Raw genomic sequence first — 15,985 nt, 5'->3', positions numbered from 1 at the left:
TCTTAGGAATATAATTTAACTGAAACTGGCAATACTTTCCTTTTTTTCAAATGCCAGGGGGAGGTCTTGATAAAAGCTTTATGCAAAAACCTAGACCCAAACACCCTCAAACTTTGGAGAAGTTCTGATCCTGAATTGGATTAGAACTTCCCATCTGGCTATAACTAGATGAGAAGACCCAGAATGTATGGAAAGTTCAGCGAGGTTTCCAAACGTCACAGCCACCTCCCTTTCTTTCTGCTGGGTCAATCTAACCCTCCCCCCCCAATAAATCTCTGTCAACTCTGAGATCCTGCACGTCCAAAGGAAATTTCACAACTAGCCCCTATCAGTATAATGGGTCAAACCAGCAATCCAGATCCAAACACCACTGCACTTTCGTAGAGTTCCGATTTGGATCTAACCTTTGTGTCTTCTTCAGAATGAAATCCTGAAAAAGTTTGGCAGCTATTGTATGAAAAAAGCTATTGCCACTTTAGAAAAGAAAAACTGAACCCCCCCCCCCAACTCCGCAAATGCAATACCTTCCACTCATACACACCCAAGCCAAACCGGGAACATGAACTAGAGAGCAAAATAAACCCCAGATCTTGCGGTGAGGGTGAGAAGTGAAAACAGAAGGGCAAGGAGGAGCCTAACAATAGGAAAGTAACAGAATAAAGCAAATGCAGATGGTTCCACTCCTGTTACTTAATCAAAAGGCTGTGCAAAGTCACTAGAGCCGGCATAAAGTCATGTGTTAGAACAACAGCTGATCTGTGTATTAAAGAAGATTAACTTGCAGTGCCATGGTGGAGGGCCTGGGATTATTTTATGTACTTCCATTGCTGTACAAGCCGTCAGCACAATTACTGCCCTCCGATGTGAATGACTGATCTGTAACCACAGCTAAACAGCATGCTGCTTAGGGGCCTGGGTGCTTCATGAAGATGAATTTCCATACCATCAAAGTGCTTTTAATGGGCTCCCTGATCCAACCACAAGGCCTGCTTTGCAAGTTTATAGGACTCAGGATGAAGGCTTCCTGTCCAAAAGGATTTGGTCGGTTGTCACTTGACAATTCCCAGCCAGCACAGGGGAGGAGAGGGGGGAGATAGGTAGAGTTGTCTCTGCTTTGGAGGATTAAAAAAAAAAAAAGGGTACAGATGCTTTCTGAATGCAACCAACTGCTGTATCCACAGCTGAATTCAATGCGCTTAACAAATAACGGCAATTTAGCTATGCTTGCGAGGAATAGCTTGAGTCACTTTGCATTAGCATCTGGCTGAGTGTTAAAGTCATTTCTACATGGGGAGCACAGAAAAGGAATTTCTGCTCCAAGCATCCTTTCAAGAATGCTTAAATATTTGAATATAAATTCCTTTGTGCTTGTGATCACTTCGCCTTATAGCTGACACTCCACTTTTCCCCCTTCCCTTCTGCTACTCTTCTATGTGAAATGCCATAAACATGCTCTGTCCCTCTCTCTCAATACCCAGTGCCCTTATTCTTCTAAAAGAGGTTTTATGTACTGCCAGACATCTATTACACTGACCTCTTTTTTCTCCCCCTTCCTCTCAGGAGAGTGCATGAAATTGGAGCCATTTCTACATCATTTACACCCATGCTAGGCTGGTGAAAAAGTACAGTAGTGACAGACTCACATGTACATTTAACATTCATTATCCGGTCTGCTGGCTTCTCACAGCTTATTGATCAAACTCCATCTAAAAACCAGGGAAACTGGAAAGCTATCCAAATTAGCAATCTGCTCGTTCTGGACAATATTGTTTGACTCACAAGCTTCCCAGGATGACTGACTTTCAAGTTATTGCTAAGTAGCTGATCATTTTTATTCTATCTGTCTGCCTATCTGAATGAGTCACATGGGGATCTTGGAATGAAAGAGCCACCAGAACAGGGGATCTGATAAAATTTCGTTTTCACCAAATGCAATAATATTTCATCTTGATTATTTTGTAGCATTAAAACAGTTTTGTGTGGAGAAATATTTGGGAAAAAATCATGGAAAATATATTGTAAAAACATGAATTTGTGAAGCACCCAACAACTTTTGCACATTTCTGTCTTGGGTAGCATAACTGTCTTCATCTCAATGTAAACGTGGCCAGGAAGGGAGCAGTGGGCCTAAGTACCCCTTCAGCAAGGGGCAGGGCAGCAGAAAGTAGTCACAGGCATTTCCTGAAAAAAGCAGGAAGTCGTGGAACCTGTGACTCTTGTAATCCCCATGACAAAACGACTGTGCTAGATACAATATATATAAGTGTTCCCTGAGAGGAAAATATTACCTTAGTTGACAATTTTGCTTATTACAGCTTAGCAGGCAAAATTTGAATAATGCAGGGCCCCCTCAATTCTAACGCTTCTAAGGTCTACTGAAAGTATTTGGTGCAGTTCGTATTGTCAATTCTCGGTTTTTTCAGTTTTGCTAAGTCATCTAACATGACTTGACAGTTCTATGTTGCAATGGTCACGAAACATCATATATGACAACCTCATAAAGCTAAATACCCAGAAGCTGAGCCCGAGTATCAGCAAAGCTTATGTTCCTAAAGAAGCTTGCATATTTGCAAATCCAGCTCATCTCACAAAAACATGTAAGCATTTCCATAAAGCAAGATTTTTACTCAGACCCAGATATTTCAAAGATCACCTAGTCATAATACATATTGACAGCCTGGAACAGAGAATTAGTGGTCTCTAAAGTTTCCATGAGGACTTTAACTATGTTTTAGGCTCTGTTGTCTCCGTGTCTGTGTGGGGCTGTTTTTCGCTTGTTTGTTTGTTTTTTGACAGAAGCAGATATTCTAAAAGGAAGGAAGGAGACAGAGCAGGGAAGAGAGGAAGAGAAAGGAGAGGGAGAAGGAGATTGTGTGTGTGTGTGTCTGTAATGCCTGAACACGAGGAAAATATGATCACCCAAGTGACTATCAGAAAAGGGAGTCTCAGAAACTGACCTTTTCTGTCCTGCAGTTATTGAGACCCAGACTATTCACAACAGCCACCTTCCCATCAAGCACCTGTTGTTCCCTCCGAAGTTGCTCCTTCATCTGTCGGGCCTCCTGGATTGCCTTGGTAACAGCATCGTGGTCATTTAAATAACCTGACGACGTGATAGAAGAAAGAATATCTTAAAAAGAAAGGAAGAAAGAAAGGAAAGTTACGAGAAAACATTTTCGCTTTTGTCAGTGAAACTCATCAGTGCTTTCCTTGGGCACTTAGTTAAATGAGAAAGAGACAGAGACAATGAACAGACCCATAAACCTGTCTGTGCTTGGAAATTATGCTGCTCTTATGATAGAGCCACCTGGGTATAAACCATGAGAAACATTAGTACCGATAGCATCACTCTGATACTTGATTCCATTAGTTTCAATGTTTACCCAACATTATAGAGATTGGCCTTGTGGTTTGTATACAGCAGGATGTAACTTGATAGGGGACGTGGGAGGCCTTGATCATGCAAGCAATCCAAAACTATTAAAAATAGACCATTTTTTCCTTCCCTTTCTTAAAACTTGTGAATACATTAAAATAAACCACAGGTGGCGGTGGTTTGCTATAGATACAAGGCGCATAATGGCTGGGAAAAGAAACTTCCGCCGTCGAATGCTCCCCACCACCACCTGTCATTCAGAAATGTATAAGAAACCGCAGCTACATGGACCTATGTTCCCACTCTATTCATGTTGCTGATAGTAGGTCAGATGTCTACACTATTTGGCTGTGAATTCACTGCCTAGGGTTCAGCACTAGTAGTAGCTGAATTATTTCATTTTAAAATGTTACAATCATCACCAGCACAGCTAATGCTATTTAATTTTAAATGTGATACTCTGTCATTTTTTTTTTCCTTTAGCGTACTGTAGATTATACTTATTATGATCTGCATGTGATTTGTAGGATGGAATACTGATGGAAGACTCCAAGCCCCGGTCTATTTTTCAAACATTATAGGAGAAGCTAGTATCTATCTCTCCTCCCCACCCACCCCCCTCCACACACACACTTCTTTCTGTCTTTTAACTAGGGCATAAAAAAGGCATAAAATGAATCTGTAATATGAAATTGCCCAGAAAAGGGACTTCTGTTTGTGACATGAGGCTAAATCTAACCAGATCCATTGGTGAATTGTGACAGATGGAGGGACTGTGAGACAGAAGGCAAGCACTAATCACACACAAAATGACCGGCTTGCCTCAACATGTTCCATGGATTCCAGCAAACTTTACACCCTAATCCATTTTTAGAACAAAAAACATCTGGGCCATAAATCCTCTAATCTGCCAAAACACGCTATTAAATCCCATGATTTGTTGAAAAACACTAAGATTAAAGAAAGGAAATATAAAATGGCTAACTGCCGTGTTAGGAAAGTGTTATTAATACTCTTTCTTTGTCTCAATTATGAATGTTCTGTTCCTAAAGAGCCTTGTCTAATCATGTCAGATTACACATCCTTGTTGTATTGCTAGACTCTTCTATCTGATCCACTGATTGCCAAAAAACGTTGAACATTGTCTTGCTGCTTAAAACATTTCAGTGGAAGAAGCTGATGTCAGATTAGTTCAGTGCTGCACTGCTGTGCCCTCATTCCACCCTCCTCCCCCCCAATGAACCTGGCATCCTGGTCTCCTTTGGAGAATTGAAAGCAAAAGTTTCTGTACAGTCTGGGTGTAGGGGGAGCAGATCAACAAATACCTTTCAGTTAGGTATCTGAAAACACTGGCAGTTTTACATAAAATTAATTTGATCCACATAACTTATTTTTACTAAATGACCTGGCTCAGTGATTTCAGGGCAATGACAGCTTTCAGGGCAATGACAGTGCTAGGAAGGATGTAATCCACACCTCCTAAATGGTATCATAGGGTGGTTTTTTGGGGGTGGGGAGGGTGGTCCCCATCTTAGCAAGTCGCTTGGTTCTTTCCCCACCTTGCATCTGTTATTGATCAAGTTTGCACTTGGTCAGAATAAATTAAAAAGCAAACAAAAAAACAGTGACATTTAAAAACAGCAGTGCTCTTGATTAGGGTGGGTATAATAGTTATAATCTGTATTATAGCTGAATTTGCCTAAGAATTGGAATTCATGCCCTTCTCCAGACCATTTGTTTTTTTTTCCTGACTACCACTCTCTTTGAGAAGATTTGGCACACGTCAGTGAATAAAAGCAAGCACTCCTTATGTTTTTCAATAGCTGCCAATATGCTAGAATGCAGAGAAAAGATTAATATAGATACAAGTCGAATGTAAATTATTTTTGTTTAGGGTACATGGTGAATTATTGACGGAGAGATACTAAATGCACTTAGTTACAGGGATTGCCAAACCAGTATCTAGATGTTGGAGACAAAGGGGAAGGGGAAGGGGGGGACTTGTTTTTGTTTTTAATAGGTAGGCATATGTCTGTTTCTGAAAAGAAATCCCTTGATTTAAAGTTGTATGTGAAATCATGACACGTGTGACTCCTCAAGTTATAGCATGATTTACAGGCAGTGTGGATGAATCTAACCAAAGGACCACATACCATATGTGCCACTTCACCAGCTACATGCTCTACATTATTTCTGATATAAAGGTGCATGCTCCCCTTGACCAGATACAACTGAACAATATTGTGAGCACAGTGAAAACAAACAGTCTGAAGGATGGATTTTAAAAGGTGGTTTTAAAGTGAATTTAGTGGTGGGAAAGGTGCCAGCCTATTTGAATTCCAGGACAGTGGGCCTAAGCCCACCTAGGTCAGAAGGCCCACCGTCTCGTGGACAGCCCTGGAGACCAAAGTCCTCTTTTTATCCAGAGATCAGAGACAGCATGGTTAATGGACTTGCAAGGTTCCCACCAGTGTGCTTCAGCCCTGTGCTGGAGCGACCTGCCTCTCAAAGTAAGAAGATAGTTCAGTCTACCTAGTCCATTCAGTACTTGGTCTTTTTGCTTAAAAGGACAACGAGGTTGTCAATTGTGGTGGTTTTATGTCATGTGCAAACTTCTGCTGTGGGCTTGACTGAGCTAAATAACTCATTTTGTTAAGGTCAACAAAGAGTTTATACATGGTAATGGCTTTTGCTTACTACAACGGTAGCTGGCTGTGAACTAGTTACTTAGCAGTAAAAGGCTCCACATACCATTACCAAGCCTCTGAATCATCCAGTCCTCCATAAAGGACAGATTTTTGATAGGAGCAGCCTGTGTTTGTCCAGTTCTTGTGCCGCATTTAAAGACAGCTTATCTTGTACAGTACACACAATGATACTGTTCAGCTAGCAACCTCAAAAAGTCACTTTCTGTATTTGTAGCTAGGAGATATAAAGCAGTGAACTCTATGTCATTAACAATAACTTAAGTATGTTATCTTTTGCTCCACAGTTTTCCATGGTTTATTAATGGTATAACACATTAATTCTTCTTACAAGAGTGACCTTTAAAGCTCCATTCATCCTCGCAGCTTTTATCCAATTACATTATCACTCATTACAGGTACAGTGTTTCAAAATCTGCATTTTGTTAAAAGGAGAAAAGTAAATTGTAGGGATCTCAAATCTATGGAAAATACCAGGGGTGGAGGAGGAGAACAAGAGACAGTCTGCCATTGAGAGGCAGGTCAGATTCTTAACTCTATGCTTAGAGCTGCTCTCCTCAGGACAAAGGTTTTAAAGTGAAAAAAAAAAAAAAAAAAAGAGAAAACTCAGCCCACTGTACACAGAGAGCAGCAGGGCCGAACAGATTAAAGATGCAAATACATTACTAACCTAGCAAGTTAAATAGTGTAGTTTTAATAAGAATAATACATAATAAGCCATGAATTAACAATGGGATAGTTATGAAACATTTATGGAGTTTTATAGAATGTCATGCTGGATAAAGTAATTTCCCTTTTCACCCTGACCATAGAAGTATGTTCTCTATTTGGTGCATATAATCATAATGCCCATCAGCCTGCACACTGGGACCCACTGGGACCCCAAAGTTGGGGCACAAGTGTGGGTCTTACTGGTGTATGTACAGCTGGAATATGCTGCACAGTGTCTCAAATAGTTTCAGTGCATTGCAATGGAAAAATCATAGGAACAGCCAAACTGGATCAGATCTATGGTCTATTCAGTCCAGTATCCTGTCTCCAAAACTGGCCAGTACTAGCCAGTACTAGCTTCAGAGGAAGGTGCAAGAAACCCCACAATAAGCAACTCTAGGATAATCTGCGCCCCCCATCCCCCACCCCAGGAAGGTCTCAACCTAATCCCAAATAGTTAGTGATTAATTTACCCTGAAATCACAATTCAAGTTACAGTAGAACCTCAGAGTTATGAACACCTCGGGAATAGAGGTTGTTTGTAACTCTGACATGTTCGTAACTGCACAGAAGGTTATGGTTGTTCTTTCAAAAGCTTACAACTGAACATTGACTTAATACAGCTTTGAAATGTTACTATGCAGAAGAAAAACGTTGCTTTCCCTTTATTTTTTAGTAGTTTACATTTAACACAGTACTGTACTGTATTTGCTTTTCTTTTTTGGCCTCTGCTGCTGCTTGATTGTGTACTTCTGGTTCCAAATGAAGCGTGTAGTTGACTAGTCAGTTTGTAACTGGTGTTCGTAACTCTGAGGTTCTACTGTATATTCAATCACTTTGTACAGTAGATTGGAAAAGATTATCATTACAATGGGGTGTGTCTGGATGTTATTTATACATATACATTACACATAAGGACCTGGCACGCACGTGGGGACACACATCCCGCCCCCCCTTTTAATATAAAGCACTTGTGAAATACAAAGTGTCAAGAACACCAGAACCATTTATTGTTTAAATGGTCACAGGGGAGGCAGTTTTGGAGGGAGGGAGGAATGAATAATAATATATTACAGAACAATACTAAAAGCAGCTAGCCTGACTATTTTCAAGATACAATGTAAAGTATGTTTTGAAATGTACCTGGTGACTTTTTAGTTAGCCATTAATATTACTCCTGGTAGATTAAGCTAAAATAATGCCCCACAAAGCTTTTCAGTGGACTATGCATCAAACCTGTAATTTTCTAAGGAACTGTATGCACATGTAGACATGTAACTCCTAGGGATTTTTTTTAAAGCTTATTCATCAGTTGTTTATACTTTTAAATGGCGAATGTCTGAATCACTGTAATACAGTGGTAGCTACAGAACAATCATTTATTAATTGTTATCATATAGAATTATCTGAAATAACACACGTTTTTCTCAGGCTGAATGTGAAGAGTTAAGATCCCAATCATGGACTACTGAGATCACTGAGCGCTTTTCCACTGACTTCAATGAATGCAATATTAGGCCCCACCTTCGATTTATCATATGCCATTGTGTGGCATTGGTTGGCAAATGCTGATTTTTTTTTTTTAATGCTGACCTCTGTGCTACATCAACAAAACCAAAAGAAAACAAACATACCTATTGTGTTAACTCTGGCCGAAGGACTGGCTAATGTTGCTGGCACTGAGGATTTGAGTGAACTGGCCCCACTGTTTATTCTCAGAGCTGGCATATGAGGAGAAGTGGGCGATGTCGGAGATTTTCCCTCAGACGTCTTGGGTTTAGCTGAGAGGTTCAGCGGCTGGGCCACTTCATCCTACAACGAGCACAAGATAAAGCATGTCATAAAGATGCTGCTGCTGCTGCCGCCGCTGCCATACTTGTACCCAAACACATAGTCACGTTCCATTCATGTGAAGTTGCAAACGAGTAATCCTAAAAATGCATCATGCAACGTTTCCTATGATGCCATCGTGTTATGTGAGCCGAGAATCAAAATGCCCCATGAACTGGAGAATTAGAGAACATTCTTTATTTGCACAGTGTACGTAAGAATTTTCCCCAAATTTGCATCTACATGATACATAGTTATACAATCCAAACAGGAGTCCATTGACAATAATATTTTGTGTAATTTTTTAAAACTTGAAATGGGTGGAAAAAAATAAAAATTAATCACAACTGTCATCTAAAATTCAATCCAAACCCAAACTTACTTGTAGTTCTAAAACTTGGGTAAACTTGTGTGAGTAAATGTGTTAATTTTGTATTTCTATTTTTATTTTCCTCTGAACTCCCTGGTTTTCACAAGTACCGAAGTACCACAAGCAATCTCTTTCATGGGTATTTTTACCCAGTCAGAACCAGAAAGTCTGTTTTTGTGCTAGTTCCAGCTTCCAAATCTCCATCAGAGATTTGCATAATTTAGAATAAGCATCTAAGCTTTTGGATGTTTATAGGAAAGTTTAACGGTTCACTAATAATTACCATGGTTCTGTACATTGAAAACATGGGCCAAATTCATAAAGAGAGTTCAACAACCAGTGAAATCAACAGGAGTTGGCTTTGTTCTCACACACACACACACACACACACACACACACACACACACACACACACACACACACACACACACAGAGAGAGAGAGCACAATAAACAATGCTGAACAATACATTAGTCACATGTTTCGGTTTGACTCTAACGAAAAGCAAAAGAAGGATCAGAGAAGCCCCTTTCTGTCCCTGTAAAAGAGATACAATAGTAAACCCTTTTAAAAAAATTACTTTTTAATATCCAGAAATGGTATCTATGTGTTTGGACCATTCTGCCACATACTTATCTGCAACTTATGTGTCTGCTACTATCATATCATGCCAAAGCAAGATGTGATAAAGATGTCCTTGCAGAGCTAAACTTTCCTCTGCAACTTGTGAATTAAGAAGCCTATCCTTTAAGTGATGGAAGTAATATTTTTGCATGAGCTCTATTACAGATATAGTAGGGTTGATTCTGGTTTCCCTTCATAAATTTTACATTCCAGAAAGTCCATTTGCTCCTATGAAATTACTCACGACTGACACCAATGTGAGATCAGAATCAGGCCCATAATGTAGGATTTGGTAAATGGAGAGCAAACTCCACTGGAATTTTTCCCTGTTACAGTTGGAGTATCTGAAACTACTGTAATACTAATTCTGGTCCAAAGAATGCAGTATTCTGCAGAAAGCAAGGAATTTTCCAGTGGTCTATACTGCATATGGAAACATGTTATATAAATATGAATGTCTTCATCATCATACTTGTAATTCTGCAAAGTTATGCCACCTTTCAGTTATCTCAGACAGGCAAGCTTCTGAGTTAAGTGTCTTTATTATATTTGAATGTATTTGATTACTTTTATACTTTTGTAATCATCATAGTTAAAAATGAATTAAAGCAGGATAAACAAAATGATCAGGGAAATAAAGGACAAAAATGTCATCTTTAAAGTGATAGTTAAGTTCTCCTAGATACTTCCTGTGAATATAAATAAAGAATAAAGAATAAAAATCAGCAGGCAACATTTTCAAAAGTGCCAAAGTGATTTAAGAGCCTAAATCCCATTTTCATGAAATGTGCCAGACTAATATCCCTGGAGACCAAAGTCCTCTATTTAGCACAGATCACCAGAAGCAATGCAAACTTCCCCACCAACTTTTATCAGCTCCCTTCCAGAGAGGTCAGTTTCCATGTGCATTCAATTCTTGACCTCTATTATAAGTGCCAAAAAAGGGGTTGATTAGTTCCAGATATGGTGATGAGCTCTGCGAAGAAATGTCTGTCCACTGGAAACCTGACTGAGACCACCACCTCACTTCATATAGGCCACCAAACAGTCATCAGATGGGAATGGCTTTCACTGACCATAAAGACTTAGGCTAGATTCAAACCTACATTTTAGAGGTGAGGGCTCCATACCCTCTCCCTTTATAATGAATCATTGGGCTATCCAGTCCCACTGAGCTTCACTTCCTTTCCTTCTTTTCTTCTCTCTCTCTTTTCCCTGCCTCCCTCACTCCCATCCTCTCCCGCTCCCCTTTTTTCCTGGTGTGAAGTGCAAGGCTTTCAGTTAGCTCACTAAGCAATTTTTTTTTATGTCTCATTTAATGCAAGTTGGAAATGGAGGTGGCAGTCTTTCTGTCTGAGTTACCCCACCATGGAGATGTCTGTGCTGTAACTATTCGTGGTGCTAAGAATGCTCTTCTTCATTCAAATCAGCACAGCTTTCTCTGGAGCCAAGAAGTGTAAGGCCTTGTGGAAATAATAGAAGTCGACAGTTCCAGAGCTGATAAATGTCATTCCAAATTGCCCCTTCATTCACTTTCATTGTGTGTTCAGGCTAATGGTAAATTAATTGGAGGTCACACAAGCTTGCTTCTTATACAGGAGAATGAGTGGACTATTCTGAGCTATTACACGTATTTACAACATGCTGTTACTTTACCGTTCAGAGTTTATAATATTTTACCTCTCTTATTTCAAAAGGCCCTATCAAACCCACATTTGGACTGAAATGCCATTTAAAATCTGGTCTGAGAGTTTAAAAGTTCTGAGTCAGATCCTTAGGATCTGGTATAAAAAATGTTTTGGGATTTGGTTATAATGCACAATTGTTTCGAACATGAAGATCAACAATAGAACCTTTGCTCAATATGTGATGGAACACTTTATCCTTTCCTTACTTGCAGATATACGTTTAAATTCTCTGGACCAGAGATTCTATTCTCAACTTTCCCAGTTTAAATTGGGAAGAGCTGCATTTACTTCATTATTGATTTACACCTGTGTAACTGAGAGGAGAATTTGGCATTTTGCCTTCTTACCATTATTTATAACCAATACAGTTGCAGCTAGTGTGTTGCCATCTTAAAGTCTAGCAGGCCTGATTTTCATTTATACAAAGGGCCCTTTACACCACTCTGGCAGTGTAAAAGGCCCTAGTGTAAATAAAAATCAGATCCACCATGATCAGTCCAGGTAGACAGTGCCTTTAAGGGGGACAGAGATTTTTTTAGGTGGATCACAGAGTCTAACGTTACTTTCCACACTTACTTTTATTAGAGGAAATCCAACATTCACTGGTCCCTGCCTCCTCCCCCTCCCCCCCCCCCACATATGCAGAGTTATTCTAAGATACCAATGATAAGAACAGGCCAATTTTTTTTCCTGAAGAGTTAACAAAGTCAAACATTTATTTATATAATCAGCCCAAACGATTAATGCTTAAAACAGAAGACATTAAGACCTAAAAGTCTTGTAATAATATAAACACAGATGTGATGAAAGTGAAATATGATCTCGATTAAAGGTTAGGAAATGTTTCCTTTAAAAAGTGGCATATTTGGCTAACAAAACAAAACAAAAAATTAAGAAATAAATGTGGAGAGCAAAGCAGAAGCAAAAACATACCCCTAAGGCTGCTAAAAAGAAGTATATGCAGCAGAACCAATGCATTGTAATGGAGATTTCAGTCCCTTATGCCATGATAATATCAGCACAGCATTCTTTCCAACAGCCTTAGTGATCTGCTTTCCTTTGTTGAAAGATCATCATAAACTATACCAGAGATAGACCCAAAACCTCATTAACTTTGGGACTATGGGGAGGTCAGATCCTAGATCTGATCTAAGTTTTTACAGCTGGTTCCTAGTCCTATAATGGACAAAAACAAAACTCCAGATCTGAATCCTCCTGAACTCTTTTTTTTTTGGGGGGGGGGGGGGGGGGAGGGGGGGTGGGGGATGGGGGGGTAGGGAGGAGGAGGAGGAGGGGGTAGAGGAGATGTGGGGAGATCAGAGAATTCAAGATCCAAGATCTGAATTTTATATCTTGGAATCACCTGGATTTGTAGAGCTTTAAGCTTTCTCACTGAAGTATCATGTATCATGTAAAACAAAGCCTTATATCTGAGGATTTCTAAGTGTCTTATAAACATAAATATAAACAAGCCAAAACACTCCTGGATGGGCTAGGTATGTATTGCACCCATTTTATAGATGTTTGTATTGTTTTTCGTAAATGTAACGTGCTAAATACAGTGTTATTAATACAGATAGTCTCTGTCTGCCTCATTTTCCCTAAGTGATTTTCCCAAGGTCATGCTGTAAATCAGTGGCAGAGTCAGGAGTAAACCCTAGAATTCTGACTCCCAAGTCACTAATATTGTCCCACCAAATAACTGATTGAAATTATGTTTTCTTTAATGTCTCTATGGGCCAGATCCTGAGGTCTCTACTCAGTACTTACTCAAGCAAAAACCCCATGAAGCCAACGGGATTTTTGCCCGAGTAGAAATTTTAGCAGAGACTGCAATACCCTACCCAGAGTCCCTCTGTCTGAGTTAATAAAAAATCATGTCACTTCATATGGTGGGAACTGAATGAATGAGGGCTGACCCAGCTGAACGGACCAGTCTCAGAGAGGGAAAATAAAAAAAATAAAAAAATCAGGTACATCCATTTGGATTTTAATAATCTAGCTTCTTTTCACATATTTTATATATTAGTTTACTATTAAAATTCAGTTATTGAAACATTGTTTTGTAGTATAAGCCCAAGCACTTCATCCTTCAACAGAACAAACTGAAGGTCCGGGTTGCGCAGTTTATTACAAAATCATGAACTACACTGTGCATCATCTGACTAGCAATACAAATGTGCTCAAATGACCTGGCATAAGCACAGCCTAGTGTGTTCTACTAAAGAGGCTTTTCATAACCTCTGGGAACACATTCACCACATATTGCTGCCTATCTAAATGACCTTGACGGTACAAATTACAGCCAAACGAGTTAGGAACACAGAGCCAGAAAGGGGGTTTCTCAAAGAATGCATCCCCCATCTCTCCAGAAACAAAGCCATGGCCCCACTTCCCCCACCCTCTTTCATGGAGATCTTCATTTCAACAAAAATGCAAAATATGGAGCATTTACTGGTGCGTCTGGGCAGAAGACAATGTTGCTATTGTTGCACATTGAACAATACACCCAGTCACTGGCCTAGTCATCCAGTCATGAGCTTATCCAGAAATGTTTAACCAGTAAATATATATCAGCAACAGGGGTGCAACTACATACACAGAAATAAAATCCCCAATATCATTGTCCCCCGAAGAGTACAGCTGTCCCCACACAGAACGATACCAGCAGTTCTTTTTCTTTTTCCATAGTCACTCATGAAATTATCAGTGGTGATAAGAAGAAGAAGAGAGGTAAAGGCAGTTGTGAAACATGTTGTATAAATGAATCATACTGCTGATATTATCCTCACTGATTAAATAATTGTATTAAATTAAGTAAGGATGTTCAAACGACAGGATGGCTGAATTAGATAACGTTCATCTGCAGCTGCACCTCCTCCTGCCACATTTCCAAGTTTTGATTAAGAATAATGCATCCCTTCCTCTAGAAGTGGAAATTTATGTATCTACACAGAGACGCAACAAGACCGGGAGGAAGACAGAGACCGCCCTCTGGGTCATAATATGATGATAAAAACAGAGCAGATTTTTTAAAATCTTAGATGTGGAGAATTATTCTTTGGATGCACTAAAATTACTAAATCTTATTGTACATCTGAGTTAACATTTGCAGTACAGAAAGTCTGAAGACTGGGCATTGACCAGAGTAGATCAGGAAGCAGATGGAAAGGCACTGAAAAGCAGATCCAAGGGAAATATTGGAATAAGGCTGTCCTCTACCTCTCTGGTGTGGCACAGCGCAGACATTTGCTAGTTAACGTATGGCAGCTACAGATAAATCTCAGCCTGAATTCTCATTTTCACCGCAAACAGTTTCTGGTTGTGGCTTTAGCTGACCCTTAAATCTAGTGTAAAAACCTGTTTTATTTATCGTATTGCATTCTCAGCTGCCTAGTGTGTAGCTCCCAGGGCTAGACACTGGTGGTTTCAGTCACTGCTGGTATTCCCCAAATGCTCTTCTTACTTTTGGGATTACAGAACACACTACGTTGTTATTCCCATGACTACTGCTTTTAGGACAGCAGTTCCATGATTAGCAGTCATCCAAGATGGTGATATACACACAGGGGAATATGTTCTTTTCCTGACACGCTCATGCACAGTTTCCATTTCTGTTGATGGGGGAGCTTCAGTAAGGAGGGCACGAGCTTAAGCAAGATTTTGTCCTAGCATCGGGAGTAGCCTTGGTGGGAGCTCAGTCACAAGGCCCTGTGGAGGTTCTGTGTACAGAACTAGCTGAAATCACGTAACTAATCCCGAATGAACAGGACACTGGAATTACACATTCTACTAAATTCTATGTTAACTGGTAAGTTTTGGCTCCTCTTTTCCAAGACTAGCTTTGGGATTTTGGGGGCTCCCAGGGAGGTTTATTCTTTGGGCACTCATCCCCTCACACAGTGTTTTCCCTTTCAGCGCTAATCCTCTTTCTGGGGTACAACAGACTTTCACTTTGGCCCATGTGGTATCTGGGAGAAAGGACTATTGGCTGCACCTTTCCCAGGCCAGGCCAGAACACACCAATCTCTGCTCCCTGCCTAAGATAAGGCAGAACAAGCACAGTGCGGATCAGTGCACTCAGACACCCCCCCCCCCCCCCCCGAAGAATGCAGTCTCGCATTAAGCGACAAATTGTGCTCTGTAGCTGTGTAGGGAGGAGGTGAAGGCACAAGAAGACTCACCCATCTTCCTGCATCGCCTAGGGAGCAGGACACTGCAAAGAGTGCAGGGAGAAGAGGGAGCCAAGACCATCTCTATGCATTGGGGAAAGCGCTGGCTGCATGGCAGGGTTAGCATGAGGTGCCCTTTGATGGGTGGAGCAATGAGCATGACTCCCCTGTATGCCAGGGAGGCTCAGGTTGAATTCTACCAATTCAAGTCATACTCCTCCTGGAGCTTCCCTGGGGCAATGCTCCTCTCAATGTTTGATTGCCTAAACAGCATAACTGAGGCCTAACTTTATGACTGTTCCTACAGTTGGGGTTTGGTGGGCTGTGGGTTTATTTATATTCAGACTTTTCCCTTCTTTGAGCCAGATCTTGGTCCTTTTGAAGTCCGTGAGCATTTGGTCAGGGATTTCATTGGGAGCTAAATCAGGCCCTTTGTCCTCTCTTCCGCTTTGCGATGGGATGATGATTTTAAGCCTGCAGATTCCTGGCCAATTTATTAAGCAGCTCTAG

The 15,985-nt window shown here is 40.4% G+C and overlaps 1 protein-coding gene across 10 annotated transcripts in view; it reads right to left on the bottom strand.

The window, feature by feature from the left end:
* The window catches only part of SOX5 (SRY-box transcription factor 5), a 421,524-nt gene that overhangs the window by 34,769 nt on the left and 370,770 nt on the right, over window positions 1-15,985 (bottom strand). For 6 of the 10 annotated variants that reach the window (XM_034782427.1, XM_034782373.1, XM_034782381.1 and 3 more), the window contains exons 10-11: window positions 8,427-8,604; window positions 2,958-3,130 (exon numbers count right to left, since the gene is read on the bottom strand). In XM_034782427.1, the coding sequence (XP_034638318.1) occupies window positions 2,958-3,130; window positions 8,427-8,604 (351 nt within the window). The remainder of the gene's footprint in view (window positions 1-2,957; window positions 3,131-8,426; window positions 8,605-15,985) is intronic. The other 4 variants (XM_034782390.1, XM_034782399.1, XM_034782452.1 and 1 more) reach the window with 2 other exon arrangements.

Source organism: Trachemys scripta, chromosome 1, assembly GCF_013100865.1.
Source record: "Trachemys scripta elegans isolate TJP31775 chromosome 1, CAS_Tse_1.0, whole genome shotgun sequence".
NCBI lineage: Eukaryota > Metazoa > Chordata > Testudines > Emydidae > Trachemys > Trachemys scripta.
Note: the sequence above shows the minus strand (reverse complement) of the source record. Positions and strands in the feature narration are given on the sequence as shown.